The sequence below is a fragment of the Alligator sinensis genome, unplaced genomic scaffold (assembly GCF_000455745.1).
Source record: "Alligator sinensis unplaced genomic scaffold, ASM45574v1 scaffold50_1, whole genome shotgun sequence".
In the NCBI taxonomy this organism is placed as follows: Eukaryota; Metazoa; Chordata; order Crocodylia; family Alligatoridae; genus Alligator; species Alligator sinensis.
Window position 1 is genome coordinate 370,371 of NW_005842059.1, and position 16,188 is coordinate 386,558.

At 48.4% G+C, this 16,188-nt stretch overlaps 1 protein-coding gene across 1 annotated transcript in view; it reads left to right on the forward strand.

Moving 5' to 3' along the window:
- PRKCH (protein kinase C eta) overlaps nucleotides 1-16,188 on the forward strand; it is a 174,036-nt gene that overhangs the window by 21,313 nt on the left and 136,535 nt on the right. Inside the window, 1 exon segment of the mRNA XM_006023070.3 lies at nucleotides 14,893-14,956. Within this exon segment, the coding sequence (XP_006023132.1) occupies nucleotides 14,893-14,956 (64 nt within the window).

Consider the following 16,188-nt stretch of genomic DNA (forward strand, 5'->3'; position numbering starts at 1 on the left):
CACTCCAAAGGCACATCCCCCTCCCCAGCCTTGCTGTTGCCCCCCCCAAAATGCAGTGCCGTGTCCCCGTGGGCCATGCTGGCGACCCTCACTCCCAATCTGCAGCCCCCCGCCCCTGCAACTAGTCCCTGCAGGTGCCCCTCACTCCCAACCCGCAGCCCCCTGGCGCTGCCAGTACCCTACACCCCTGACCCACAGTCCCCTGCTCCCCTGGTGCCCCTTATTCCCAAGCCTCATATCATTTTTTTTTTTTTAAATGCCCAGACCGAGATTGGAGGCTCTAAAAACAGGACATGTCCGGGAAAGCCTGGATGTATGGTAACCCTATATGAGACCTATATGCAAAGGATTATTGTGGACATGCCTACTAGCCTCTCAGCACCTAAAGTGTCCAACAGTAGCTATAATAGCCTTTTTATGTGGAGGTTTTAGGGGCTGCACAAGGTGTTGTGGATTCATGCTTCATTGGTCTCGAGTGCCTCTCCTCTAACTAATCAACCAGCCAGCCAGGCTCCGGCCCGTTTCTGCAGTTGTATGTGTGGCTGGCTTTTTGCGACACACTGCGCATGCCACATGGACGCTTTCGGAGATATGTGGGGTTGGGTCACTTTGTGGCAACCAAGTGCACGCATCAGTAAATGTAGCTCCGTGCTTGCAAACTCTCAAGCCCGGGAGCTCGGTCTCCGTCCATTTGGATATTATTCTATAGCCAATATTTTACCTGGCAAGGAAAGAGGAAACCAGCAGCGTCCAATGGTGGATCAGAAGCAAGGGGATTTGAAACTGTCTCATCGCTTTTCACGTTAAAACACGCCGGGCGCGTCTATACAAGACGCTTACTGCGCATTAGCCTAATAACACTGCACAGAAGCGAGGCGGTTAAAAACCGTGCTAATAGCCTACTGCAGTGTTATTAGGTTAACGTGCAGTAAATGTCACCAAAAAAGTGTGCTGGCACTACTGCACAGTAACTCTAGTTACTCCACATTTAGTTAGTACTTTATTAAGATAGTACTAATGCACAGTCTCTAAGGGTTTTTGGTTGTAGCCATGTGGGTCTAAGGACATAGGCAGGCAACCTTCTTTGGGTAGATGCAATATCTTTTATTAGACCAACTGAGTAGTTGGAAAAAAGTTTTTTGCAAGCTTTCGGGCACAAGCACCCTTCTTCAGGCATAGGGATGTGTAGATGTGCCCACTGTGTTATTCACAGATTCAATTGTAGCTCACTCTGCCTACTCGGGTACTTTTTTGCCATGAACCAGACTGCCCTGAACTCAGCTTTGTCCCCTGGAGATTCCCCCTGCGATGGTTTGAGCCAGCATAGCAGCCCACAATGCCGGGCCCTCGCTGCTCGAGTAAGCAGTGTTTCAAGGGAAAAAGGGAATGTGGCTGGCCTACCTTTGCACCTGGCTTCTGAAAAAGCCTCTGAGAGCTGTGTTGTGACCCGAATGTATTAGAGGGGACTCTTTCCATGGGGGGGAGTATCTGGGCAGTGGTGTTGGAGGTGCAGCTGCAGGCTCCTGTCAAACACACAATGCAAAATCGCACAGAACTCTTCTCCTCTCGAGCTGTACGAGAGCTGTTGTTTCCCAAAGCGGAGTGATGCTGTTTGACGCCTGACTGCTGTGGCCACCGAGGGCAGGAAGTCGTCCTCCCCGGCTTGACTGAACTCAGGCAATTGCACATCACTCTGCGGTAAAACTTGCCGCAGGTGCCGGCTTAGAAGTCTTTGCTGCCGAGACGGCAGTGAGCGAGTATGACCATCTGACACCTCTCGCCCACATGCCCTTACTTTGCAGTCAGGGGAAAAAAAACCCCCATGAAGTGCAGAGAGCTGAGAGGCTGGAGATGAGATTTTCAGCGCCCACGCCTTGGCCCAAATTTTCAAAAGAGCCCTGCTCCGCTTGCTGAGGCCAGACGAGTGCATCATCCTGCACCCGCCGTGCTGACGCTGGTGGCCGGATGATCAGAATTGCTCCGTGCTCGGCATGCTGGTTGCCTTTGGCAATGGCTGGGTGCAGCGTTGCTGTGAACATCTGATCCCTTTGTGGGGTTTCTTTTTGACTCGTCGTCTTCCCAGCAATTTGCATGCTACGCACGTTGGGCAGGGAGCTGTTTTTCCTCAGAATAATCCTGTCCGTAGAGAGGAAGGACTGGGCACTAGATCTTAACACTTGTGAGGCCTGGGTTTGAGTCCCTGTTCTGTAACAGCCCTCTGTGCAAGTCGCTGTCTGCTGGGCCTCAGCGCTCTGGATAAAACATTGCAAAGAGTGAACCTTTTTTCCAACTATTGAGTTGGTCTAATAAAAGATATCACATCTACCCAAAGAACCTTGTTTGCAAATAGTGAGGTGTTTTGACACTGTGATAGTGGGAACATATAAATGGGATGCATGCAACTAAGACTGCAGCTTGGGTGTTTGTCTCCTTGTGTTTATAAACTTCAGGAAGAAGTGGGCAGAAATTCTTCGTAGCATCGTAGGGCGGGTAGGTCTTTGGGGGGACATTTAATTCAACCCCCTGCTGCCGGCAGGATCATCCCTCTCCGAAGCATCTCATCGAACCATCCCAGTGAAACAGAGGATGGATATTGGGTGTTTTAGTTCTGTTTTTGTTTCCTGTCCAGTTAATATTTCCATGGTAGCTCAGCTGGGTATGTTCCTGTAAACCACATAAAGCAGTGGTGCTCAACTTTCTGGCCTTGCGGGCCAGGTGAGTGGTGCGGGGTCGGTCCATATGCTGGATTGAGCCCTAGAGCCCAGCATCACCCTCTCCCCACCCCACGCTCTGGGATGGGTCCCTGGGGGCCTGGCACTGCTGTCTCATGCCCTGTACCCCCTAACCCTCCCTGTGCCAGGACTGGGTCCTGGGGGCCTACCATCATTGCCTCCTGCCTTCCACGTGCTGGGACTGGGCCCTGGAGACTGGGATTGGGTGCCCCATCCAGTGTGCCAAGCCTGCGACTCCATATGAGCAGTGCCACCGCTACCCGACTGCCAAATTTCCAGACCCATGGGGGAACGCTGCAAGCCGGATGAGATGATACCAAAGGCTAGATGTGTCCTGGGGGCTGGGGGTTCAGTACCCCTTTTCTTAAGAAACAAAAGAAGAGCTCCCAGGAACCATTACTGAGCCAAAGTACAGGTGTCTAGAGCGTATAAGAGGCAGCATCTCCAGCAGCCTTGGCTGAGTGCTGATCATGTTGAAGTCAAAGGGATTTCAGTGGGAGCAGACATAGGCCCATACCTGTGACAATCCCCCACTTCAGGTCTTAGTTCCCTCGGCCAGTCCAACAGACTGATCCGGAGATGTCTCACGCACCTGGGATGAAAGCAGTCATCGCAGCTTTACTCTGTCTCTGCACAAGTCAAGGTCCTGCTCTGACATCGCCAGGAGTCTTTCTTGAGTAACAGCTAATTTCAACTGACCAACGACTGGGACTAGTGATCGGAGGTTAGTTGCATTTGACTGCTTTGGTGATGCTCTTTACACGGGCTTACGTCCTGTCATTTTGCAACGTTATTGAAGAAGAAAATAATGCTTTAAGAACCCATGCCAAAATGAGTGGAGGTATTAAATACTAGAGTAGAAAGGAGCTCTTAGATCAGTGTCTGCTATAACTGGTTATGGGAGTTTTGTACAGTGTGAATGGAGAGAGATTTAGTTTCCACTGCAAGTGTCGATAGGAGGAGGTGATGGTTTCAGGGTCCTAGGTTCACCGTATGCTAATCTAATAGGCACCGCCTTGGCTGATCCGGTGAGAATTGATTTGCGGCATCCAGAACTAAAAGTCAGTAACTACCACTTGAACTAGCAAGTAAAAGCTTTCTAGCTGGCTCTGAAGCTGACTCAGCTCCTCTGTGGGCTGGCATAGGGACTTTAACACCCACCGTCCTGTGTGTTATGCTCACATTTGTCAAAGGGGAAAGTTAGCAAGTTATTCTCTGACACGGGCTCCCTGGCTAGTGGCATATTTTTGCGGTGTCTGACAAAGCGTGCGATTTTGCTCTGGACTCTGAAATTGGAAAACGTCAGTCCTGCCCAGTGAGAATCCTGTCTCAGGTGTTTCATTTTGTAGGCAGCTGCATGACAGCCCTTGAAACAAGTAAAAAAAACCCCGAATGACTAATCCAGATGAAATGCAGTTGGCCGGGAAAGAGGCTATCTGATCTGTCCAATAAATGAATGTTCATGTCGGGGTACAGTGTTATGCAGAGAGCCAGTATTTGATAAGCGCAGCGTGTTGTGTTTGTAAAATGAAGCAGGTTTTGGAAACGTAGTTCCGAAAAAAAGAGATGAAACCCGGAGATCAATCCTAACTCTTCCAAGCCCTGGAGAAGCGCAGGGATGAATATCGTTATTCTGCCCTCTGTGTAATTAGTTGAAATCAATCATGAAAGCTAAACGCTCCCACAACTGAGCGGCTCCTGGGGCTCCGGGTCTGGATGTGAACACTGCGGCACAGACGTTGCTTGTACAAACGGCAAATTACATACACAGCTCTATTAATTGAACAAATAGCAGGAAGCTAAACGTATAGCTACTTGCTTCTAATTAAATTAATTCAGCTAGTTGCGTCTACATTTATTTTTCACTGTACAGGGTCTGCCTTTGCTTTGTTTCCGAAGCCATTTCAATACCAATATAGCTAAAAAAATAAATAAATGGATTGGCCTTGTGCCAGGGATACAATGCTCAACCACTGTGGCAAGCCAGGCAGAAGGGACAGGAAACAATGGGCGAAAGTAATTTCGAGAAGGGAGGGTAAATGCAGCGGCTTGCTTGGCGATTGATTCCAGGCCCCAGAAGTCAATGAAAAGATTCCTGTTGAGTCGATAGGCTTTGGATCACGGTTTCATGGGTTGGCTTGTCTGCTGGGGTGAAAAAGGTCCAGAATGTGATCTTGCTTTTTGCATCTTGTTTCTACAAAAAGGCTGTTGAACATGCCTTCCATCTCGCTGCCTCACACAGCTTTCAGATGTAACGAGAGAGACTGGGCAGGCAGTCAACAGGAATTAAGGCCTCCTTATAGATTTGTTCCTCTTCCCTTTTGAACTCATCCGCGGTGAGGTTTTCGTGGAACAGTGCCAAGCTCCTTCCAAAGCCGACTGACTATACCTGCTCTTCGAGTTCAGCGAATGCTTCGGATGGGTGTTGATACGTTAGGAGGGAGATTACACTCCTCTGGAGGTTTGTTTTTTAAGCCTCCTTTGCCGATGAATCATAAACGGCCGGTTTCTGTTACGTCCATGAAGTCTGTGATTGAGGGATCCTCTGTTTCGGGCTCTTGGCAGCCGACTCTCTTGAATGAATCGAATGCTAAACTTAGACTTGTGAGAAGCGTACTTAACAAGGACTATTCAGTCTTTCCATCAAGAAGTTAGCATGATGCCAAGGGATGCCAGCCCAGATTTTACCCAATGCATCAGAGCTGAAAAAAAGCAAATTGGGGTTTGCTCCTACGAGGTGCTGAACAGCCTCCTCTACTGAAGACATCTGGGACAAAGGGCACCTGCCAGGACGAGGCATTGTGCGAACAGTTCTGATAGCTCAAGGAGCGTGATTTCATTTGTATTCAGCACCCTAATTGAAAGAAATAAAGTCATGTAATGAGATCTGGGTGCTCCGTCGCTACACGTCAGACCTTGAGTTTTCAAGAGGCGCTCTTACACAATGCCTGGGATATTAAAAGCAATGATTCACCAAGGCAGTCAAGCACCTGTCTTTATTTTAGGTATGTCTTTAAGTTTTGAGGGAGTAAAAATGTGTGCCTAAGTCATGGCTAAAGTGCCATCTTGTGCCTGTCTCTACGAAGACATGGGTATGGGCCAGGCCCCCCAGTGTTATCTGCACCTGGCTTTGTAGACTGGCACAGGACCGTTAGTGTCCATCATAGGTTCAGACAGATAGAAAAGACCTTGAACGTGAGCCGCCAGTGCGATGCTGTAGTCAGCAGAGCTAAAAGTATACTGGGATGCATTAGCTGATGCGTCGCGAGCAAAGCTAAGGAAGCGATACTTCCTCTCCACTCGGCACTGGTGCAACCCCAGCTGCAGTACTGTGTCCAGGTCTGGGCGCCGCACTTCAAAAAAAGATGTGGAAAATCTTGAATGGGTCCAGAGAAGGGCCACAAGAACGACTAAGGGCCTGGAGGACAACCCTTATTAGGAGAGACTAAGGGATCTGGGACTGTTCAGCCTGGGGAAGAGAAGACTGAGCGGGGACTTGGTGGTCATCTGTGAGGGGTGGAAGGGGTGAATATTGGGAGCTGGGAGAAAAACTGTTCACTAGGGAGCCCCAGGGGAGGACAAGGAGCAATGGCCATAAACTCTTAGAGGATGGTTTCAGGTTGGGTGCAAGGAAGACCTTTACAGTAAAGGTGACTAGTATCTGGACTACACTTCCCAAGGAGGTGGTGCAGTGCCCAACCTTGGAAGTCTTCAAGAGGAGACTGGACAGACACCTTGCTGGGATCACTTGATCTCAGCAGTATTCCTGCCCAGAGCAGGGGGGGTGGACTCGATATGTCGAGGTCCCTTCCAGCCCTTAATTTCTATGATTGATTCCTTAAGTCTGCTGATAACAGCCTGGTAGATATGTGCTTTTCTACCAGTCAGAACTTGGATCTGTTTTTTTGTATTTTAAATGTAAATAGTACTTCTCCCTAGATGCAGGAGGTAACATCCCTTGGTTATCTCTTGAGCTTACTACCTACAGTTCTCCATGAGCCTTTCCTTATACATTCCTTCCTATTGCGTGCTTCTCTGAGATGCCACCAGTTCATTTGTGCAGCTGGATTTGTATTCATCATGCCTTCCCCCAAAAAAGGCATCTGACTAATCTCACTTGTTTACAATTTTTTTCATCCAATTAATTATTACATTTGAAATTTCTGTTCCTCCCCCTCCATAAAAAGAAAGTTTAAGCAGCTACAATTCACAGTGAGATTCAAAAGGAGAGAAGATAAAAAGCAAAGTATGGCATATACATGGCATTTCTGTTATCCTGGCATTGGCACGGCATGGACAGGGTCCTTAATTATTACCTATAGCAGCTATGGAAGTCATAGGAGTCTTCTCTGTGCATAATCCTGGTCTGGAGGACTAACCAACTCGTTGTCTGGATGGAGTGATCCTGCTTTGGCCAGCGGGTCAGCTGCTTGGCTCCCTGCGAAGCTCTAGAAATCTCACAGTTTAGTTACAAGACCATTATGAGTAGGGTGACCATAATCATTTGAGGGAAATTCAGGACAGGGGGCACCAGGAGGTGGGACTGGGTGGGACAGTGTAGTGTGTTACCCCCTTCTCTCCCAAGAGTGGAGCTGGGCAGGGTGCGTGCATGTGTGTGCACACACACACACACACACCCCTGCAGCTCCCAAGAGCAGGTCTGCACAGGACACACACTGCACACTTACAGCCCCAATCCTGCAGCTCCTGGGAAGGGCCGGGGCAGGCTCCCCACACTCCAGTGTGCAAGCAACTCTGCTTGCAGCCCAGCAGGGTCCGGACCAGGGAGCAACCCGCTGGCTGGGCTCCCTGGAGAAAATTGAAGCAAAAATCCCAGACTGGCCCAAAATCTCCCACGCGTGCCCGACTCGTGACTCTGGAACCAGGCAGGCGCAAGCAGATTCCCTCTAATCCGGGACTTTTGCTTCAATTTTCTCTAACTGCCAAGACCCTGAGACAGCCTCTGAAATCTAGGACTGCCCTGGCCAATCTGGGACGTGTCGTCACCCTAATTACAAGGGAGTTCTTCTCATGACTGAATTCAGGCAGAACTTGCACTAACTGGGACAAGTGCATTCCTTGGTCTGGTGTATAGTGGCCTGAATGGGAAACCTTGCCTGAGCTGCTTACACCTTTCTGTCTGTTGCGGCATTCGTAGTATCTGTAGTCAGGCTGTAAAGTATTCTAGGTGTGCCCTCCACCAGGTGTATAATGAGAGCTGGTAGTAACTGGAATGCAATAATTTCCTGCCTCCAGCACAGCTTGATGTAGCAAGTCACATGCACCCCAGAAGGTCCTCCGGGAGCAATGCTTCCTTGTCTTGTACAGGGAGGTGGCTGGAAGTCCTTTTCATTTTGTTTTTGGGGGAGGATGAATTAGTTTCTCTGTGGTTTTTGTATGTGAGCAAAGACAAGGGAAAGGAAACTTTGGAAAGGGGCAGTTCCTCTAATTGCATTCTCCTCTGGTGAGAAATGATACTCTGCATGCTCTTCTTCCTTCTAATTGAAGCCTTTGCTAGTGGTAGGATGAGAGGCCCTGTGAAACTTCTGTGCTAGCAGCCTACCCCTTCTGTGTGTAACAAGTCCATGCTTTGTAGTGCTGGTAAATTAAGTGCCTGGTCTACATGAGAAAAATTACCTAGGTAAAACTATGTTGGGTCAGGAGGTGATAGCTATACCAGTATAAGCCTTTATGTGGATTCCATAATACCGATTGAACGTGTTTTTCAAACCCAAATAAATTGTGCCAGTATAAACACTCTTGCAGCAGTATAACAGCTTCAACTTAAACTACCTAAGTATAGTTAAAGTTGCAAAATTATCTAAGCAAGTCTTAAATAAATACCTTAAACCATGCTCAGAAGATTGCCCAATTTTAGCCCTAGGGCCTCAGTCTAGCAAGGCACTTAAATATGCGGCGTAAAGCTAAGGACATGAATAGTCCCCGTAACTTAAATGAGATGACTTCAGTTCAGTCCATACCCGTGCTTCGTCGTGTGCTTGCCGGGCTGGAACCGCAGAAGGCATTAGGCGGTGGATTCCCCAAGCCCAAACCTCCCCCACGTTGTGCCCTATCCTTGGAAATTCAAAATCAGGATCTCATCAGGTCTGAACTGCTGTGGCAGGGTAGCTTGTTGGTCATGTCCAGTCTCTCAAAGGCCTTGTGAAGAGCCAGGCTGAAGGGGGATATTAAACACACACTCATTTTTCCTTTCTCCTTTCCATGGGATAAAATATATGTTCCGTCTTTAGTGCTTTTCCTAATACTTCTGATGCATTTTAAATAGGGGTGCACCGAGAGAGTTTTCTTGGCTGATACCGACAGCCAATTATTAACTGGCCATATCGGCCAATACTGCTCCGATAGCTGATTTACAGGAATGCAGCCTGGCAACTTGGAGAGCAGCGTCCTGCTGGTTAAGTCTGTGGGGAGGGAAGAGGCATGAGGGAGACAGATCTGGGCAGGGGTAGACACTGCCCAGTCAGGGTGGTGCATGCAACCCTGGGGCAGGGCGTGGGACAGAGACCTGATCTGGGTGGCTCATCTGGGGGTGCAGGGGGGTAGGGAGTGGGGGCGGCTTTCCGCCACTGCCCGCACCCCTGGGGGAGGCATGGGGGCATCTCCCTTTCCAGATTTGTGCATGGGGTAGAGGCAGGCTGCCTGCTGCAGGCTTGGGGCCAGGGGCTACACCGGCCTCTTCCCAGCAGTGGGCCGTGGCTGCGCTTGCAGCAGGTGGCAGCGGGGCAGACTCAGTTGTGTGGGGTGGGCAACGGTGCTGGGAGGAATGGCTAGGGGGGGGCTATGGGTAATTTTGCAGTAGCTACAGCCCCCTACGCCTCCCCTGCTCAGGGCACTCCACTCTGCTGCCTTTCCCTTGGGAGCACATGTGCCCTGGGGAAGGCTTGGGGGGCTATAGCCACCCCAACATTCCCCATAGCCACCCCTTCCAACACCGCTGCCTGCCCCATGCAGCTGAGCCAGCCCTGCCTCCGTCTGCCCCGAGCGCAGCCCCCACACTGGGAAGAGGCCGGTGCAGCCCCTGGCCCAGAGCCTGCAGTGGGCAGCCCGCCTTCACCCTACACACAAAGGGGCAACTGCCCCCTATGCCTCCCCCTAAGATAAGTGCAGTGGCGGGGTGCCACCCCCACTCCACCACGACCCCTGGATGAGCCACCCATGACTCCACCCCGCGCCCTGCCCCGGGGTCTCATTCACCTCCCTGTCTGGGCAGTGCCTGCCCCTGCCTCTGCCCCAGCCCCACTCCCTCCCTCAGCGTGGGGCCCTCGATCTGTCCCCCCCACCCAGACTTACCGGCAGGACGCTGCTCTCCAAGGTGCCGGGCTGCATTCCTGGCCGCATGCATGCTGCAGATACGTGCATGCATGCAGCATTTATCGGTGACGTTATCAGCCAAAAACAGCTGATTGCCGATAACTTTCATTTTCCTGTTATCGGTGCCGATCTGACACATCAGCGCACCTCTAGTTTTAAATGACCATTCACCTTTAAGAGCGAGGATTGTTATCAACAGTTGGATGCTGTTTAATTCTTTAGTTTCAATGACATGGTTTAACTGACAAGATCTGAAGCTCTGTACTCTTCAAGGCCAGAGGGGACTACTAGGATCATCTAGTTTGTACAGACAAGGTGCTGTGGAGGACAGCTGGTTGTGTTTTAAAGAAACTTTACTGAGGGCGCAGGAACAAACCATCCCGATGTGCAAGAAGACTACCAAGTATGACCGAAGACCAGCTTGGCTTAGCAGGGAATTTTTCAATGAGTTAAAACACAAAAAAGGAAGCTTACAAGTAGAAACTTGGACAAATGACTAGAGAGGAGTATAAGAGCATTGCTCGGGCGTGCAGGGATGAAATCAGGAAGGTCAAAGCACAACTGGAGTTGCAGCTAGCAAGGGATGTGAAGGCTAACAAGAAGAGTTTCTACAAGTGTGTCAGCAACAAGAGGAAAATCAGGGTAAGTGTGGGTACCTTCCTGAATGGGGGAGACAATGCACTGACATGATACAGAAAAGGGTGAAGTGCTCGATGCCTTTTCACCTCCATCTTCACAGGCAAGGTCAGCTCCCAGACTGCTGCACCATGCACAGTGTGGGGAGGAGGTGAGCATCCAACAGTGGTGAAAGAACAGGTTAGGGACTGTTCAGAAAAGCTGGACGTGTACAAGTCCATGGGGTCAGATGGGATGCACCCAAGGGTGTTGAAGGAGTTGGCTGATGTGATTACAGAGCCGCTGGCCATTATCTCTGAAAACTCACAGCATTTGGGAGGAGTCCTGGATGATTGAAGAAGGGCAAATATAGTGCCCATCCTTTAAGAATATAGTGCCCGTCCCTTTTAAGAAAGGGAAGAAGGATCTGGGGAACTACAGATCAGTCAGCCTCACAGTGCCTAGAAACATCATGGAGCAGGTTCTCAAGGAATCCATCTCGAAGCACTTGGAAGAACAGGTGATCAGGAGCAGTCAGCATGGGTTCGCCAAGGCAAGTCATGCCTACCCAACCTGATTGCCTTCTATGATGACATGGCTGGCTTGGTGGGTGTGGGGAGAGCAGTGGACATGATATATACCTTGACTTTAGTAAGGTTTTTGATGCTGTCTCCCACAACGTTCTTGCAAGCAAGCTAAGAAAGTCTGGGTTGGATGAACAGATTATGTGGTGGATAGAAAACTGGCTGGATCATCAGGCTCAGAGGGTAGTAATCAGTGGCTTAATATCCAAATAGCAGCCAGTATCAAGTGGAGTGCCCCAGGAGTCAGTCCTGATGCCAGTTATGTTCAATAACTTCAACAATCTGGAAGATGGCATAGAGAGCACCCTCAGCAAGCTTGCAGATGACACCAAGCTGGGGGGAGTAGCAGATACACTGGAGGGTAGGGCTAGGATTCAGAGAGACCTAGACAACTTGGAGGGTTGGACGAAAAGAAATCTTGTGAGGTTCAGCAAGGACAAGTGTAGGGTCCTGCACTTGGGACAGAACAATCCCATGTACCGGGACAGGCTGGGGACCAACTGGCTAAGCAGCCCCTTGTCTGCAGAAAAGCCCTGGGGGTTACAGTAGACAATAAGCTGAATATGAGCCAGCAGTGTGCCCTTGGTGCCAAGAAGGCTAACGCCATACTGGGCAGTATTAGTAGGAGTGTTGCCCCCCGCAATGGAGGGAAGTGATTATTCATCTCTATTCAGCACTTGGGAGGCCACATCTGGAGTACTGAGTCCAGTTTGGTCCCCGCAATACAGAAAGGATGTAGACAAAATTGGAGAGAGTCCAGAGGAGAGCAGCGAAAAAGGTGTGTGGGTTAGGGGACATGACTTACGAAGAAAGACTGGGGGGAACTGGGCTTATTTAGTCTAGAGAAGAAAGAACGGAAAAGGGATTTAATAGCAGGCCTCAACTCCCTGCAGGGGGTTTCAAAGAGGATGGAGCTGGACTGTTCTTAGCGGTGGCAGATGACGACAGATCAAGGAACAAGTTGCAGCAAGGGCAGTTGAGGTTGGATATTAGGAAAACATTTCTCACAAGGAGGGTAGTAAAGCACTGGACAGGTTACCCAGAGAGGTGGTGCAGCCTCCATCCTTGCAGGTTTTCAAGACCCAGCTAGATAAAGCTTTGGCTGGGATGATCTAGGTGGGGATGGCCCTGCTTTGAGAAGGGGGTTGGATTAGATATGACCTCCTGAGGTCCCTTCCAACCCTAACTTTCTATGATTCTTTGATTTTAAAGAAAGTAACAGAAAAATGGTGCACAATGACACATTTTGGCTTTTACATTTGGACACCTGCTTAGGTTAGAGGCAAACCAAAGTTAAGAATTTCTCCACAAAAACCTGAAATGTTCCTTTTGGCCCAGAACTTAGTGTACTTTGCATTTTTTAAGTCATTTACAAAGTCATATGACTGTGCATAACCCCAGGAAAACACAATTTAAGCCAAATCGGGACTGGACATCATAGGAGATACAGACATTTTGCCCATAAGAAAAGGTGTAGGTATGAGGTGCTTGAACTACTACACCTGTAAGACCATAGCAGATATTAAATGTTGATTAAAACTCCATGTTTAGTTTAGATTTTCAAACTAGAAAATAAGAAAGCCATTTACATCTGTGGGGAAAATGTAGATTTTTGTGGAAACCACACTTCTTAGTTGTGGGGGAGGGAATCCATTTTAATGGAAAATTCCCAAACGGGTCTAGTTTTCCCGTCTTCCATCCTACCTGTCATTCTTTGTTTTTTAAAGCCTCATATACAGCTATTGAGCTACATTAATACTAACTGCATGCTATCTTTCATCATGTTTTGCTCGTTTACTCCTCATTTGCATCTCATTCACCTGCTTGTGCTCAATAATAACACCTGACAATTTAAAGCTATTTCCCAACATTATTGCCAAAATCTGGAAAATGTATAAGAACAGTGCTGGTTTTGTCTTCACTTTCTGAATATCACTTGCTTTTGGCTCTTCCTGGCTGATCCACAGTTATTAGTTAGCATCCATAAAACAGGCACGACACTGTTTCTTGGCAGTGCCAAGGGGAAGTATTAGTAGACGTCGATGTTATGTACCTCAACAGAGCAGAGACTAGTTCATGAAACACGGCTGCATGGACCACCTCTTGTCCTGTCCACAGAATACCTGAGCAGCTCCTCCAGTTGTTACATGGAAGCTGATCCTCTTTTAAACTTCGTTTTCATGTGGTTTAGGAACTGGAATTTAAGGAGTAGCTGACATCAGGTGATGAACCAGCTTTTTGTGCACCAGTAGCAAGTGTCCTTGTCGTTAGACCACAGTTTGGGATCAGCTGTACTATTCTATCTCTTCTGTCCAGGTTTTCTAGTGTGACCGTCACCATACACTTTCCAAGCGTGCTCTAAACAACGTGCCTTGTACCCGTTGTTCTGGGGGGGCTTACCTTCCCGCTTCCTCTCTCTAGTGAGAAAGTTGGGTGTCGATTATTTTGCAACTGGAAGGTGTGCTATGTGATTATATTCGTAAATGAATGCAAGATTGATATACTGTGCAGCTGGGCATGGTGCAGAAGTGCTGAATTGGCCGGTTCTCACATCCTGTGGGTCTCTTGTTTCACATCACTGAAACAACCCATGGGAAATTACTTTTCTCCTAGACGATCTACTGGTCCTGCCTACATTTGCACAGCAAGGGGTATTTAAACTGGGTGCGTCCTTTGTGATGTTGAAATATCATGATGTTTAGCAGCTTGTAAAAAAAAAAACAAAAAAAAATAATCACCTTTTCTCACTCTGATACAAATGAAAGCCAGCGCGACGACAGCTGGAAATTATTGTGGTTAGTCATTCCTTTGGAGAGCTCTATTTTCAGAACGTCTGTTTTGCAAGGCTTATCAACACGCACGTGGTGTGAAACTTGTTGTTAAATCAGCAAGGACAAAATTAGTAGTGGACTTTTTTATTTATAGGCCCCATGTGACAGGCTGAGTTGAAGTTCAGTCATTCTCATCAGGAATTCTGCAATCCATTAGGTGATGAACTGATGTGAACTCTCAAGGAAATGCTCAAAGAATATGAAACTAGCTCAGCTCGCAGTGCATTGACTTCTGTCCTGGTCCCCGCTGAGGACTGAACCGGGGCGTTCCAGAGCTAATCTTTAGCCAGCACTAAATGACAGCACACCCTGGCTGCCAAGAGGTGGTTACTGTGATAGTCTGAAGTCAGGCAGACTATAGGGCAGGGTGACACCTTAGAGACTAACTGGTTCAGTTCCTTCATAGGCAGCAACCTACTTGGTCAGATGCTAAGGGGTAGTTGCCTACAAAAACTCATGCCTTTCTGAAGCAGTTAGTCTTTAATGCAGGGGTGGACAAAATACGGCCCGTGGGGCAGATCCAGCCTGCCAACTGATTGCATCTGTCCATGGGTGAGCGCCTGCCAATCGATTGTATCCTGCAGTGCTCTGCATGGGGCTGAGCCCTACCCACTCCCACCCTGGGCACCCCATGCCATGCTCCTGCCCTCCGGCCCTGGCCAGTGCACACAGGTTCCCGGTGAGGCTGTTCCTGGTGCAGCTGCATCTATTGGATGATTTTAGCAAGTAAAAGCCTGGTGGAGGAAATCTTATCCCGAAGAACAACCTTGTGATCTCTGTTTCTTTCATCTTTTTCAGGTGGATTTAGAGCCAGAGGGGAAAGTGTTTGTGGTAATAACCCTAACAGGAAGCTTCACTGAAGGTAAGGTAAAGGAAATATTTGGCTTCTTTCCAAAGATGTTTTAAAAAAATGCTCTTTACTCAAATTAAGCTGTCTCTCGCTAGCATGCTGTACATATCATGGATAGTAGTCTTCTTTGTGTAACTCTCGCATCCTGCTGCACTCTGAACTTTTTTTAAATGATAAGGGTAGTTTAGGAGAGCATATACTGAAGTCCATATTGTCTTATATCATTCTAACTTTGGACCCTGTGAGCTGATTCATGCCTGATATAGTTAGTCTTCCAGGTTATTCCTCACCTGGATTGTTTCATTCACTTCCAGTTTCCAACTGGGTACCTTCTGCAGGACAACGCGTGGGGTGTCAGGCACTCACATCTCTTCTGCACCATCCTCATTTCACAATTATACCCTTCTGCTCTGCAAGTGCTTTGCAACACTTAGCCCTGGAAATTTATAAATCTACGAGCACGATATTTATTTGTCCTTTCCCATCTGGTATGAATTGACACCCATGACTGCCCCTTTTGTGTAATGTTTTCAACTTTCCCACTGTTCGTTGTGATAACAATGAAAAACCTGCTCAGGTGTGGATGTGAGCTCAGGTGACGGAGCCAAACAAGCCGTGAAGTCTAATGGCCAACTGGAAAGGATAAAACATCTTTTGAGCATGCTCCAGGTCCCCAATTCAGCCACCCATCTGTATTCATTTAGGCTGCTGCATTTAAATAAGCATGTGCTTAAGTCCTAGCGATCTTGATGGGATAAATAAGTGAAGGGCCTGAGGCTGATCTCTTATACATTGTGCCCATAACCAGGTCAGGTATAATATTCATAATTACAGTTACAGCGATAGTGTGTCATTGGGTTGTTTGCTCTGTGCCTGCCTGGTTTAAGTTTAATAGCAGATCTGTTTTGAGACCAGCAGGAAAGCAGGACAATGGTTCCAGATGGTAACGTCCTGGTAAGCTGGTTGGGAGTCGTTAAGGGGTACAGCTGGAAGTATGGCAGACGCTACTTCTAGGTGCCCATCCGGTTACAAGACTTGTTTTTGTCAACATTGTTTTTTGCCAGCTTGATTGGTAAATGACCAGTTGAAATGACCGAATGGCAAAAACCCTTTCTGTCCAGAGGCTGGGGGCAGTTATTAGGGAACTGTTCAGAGGAAAAGGGATAAGCAGACACCTGGTTGAATGCCATAAGACAGGGGTGGCTAACCTGCAGCACATGTGACACAAGTGATATGGGCAGCCT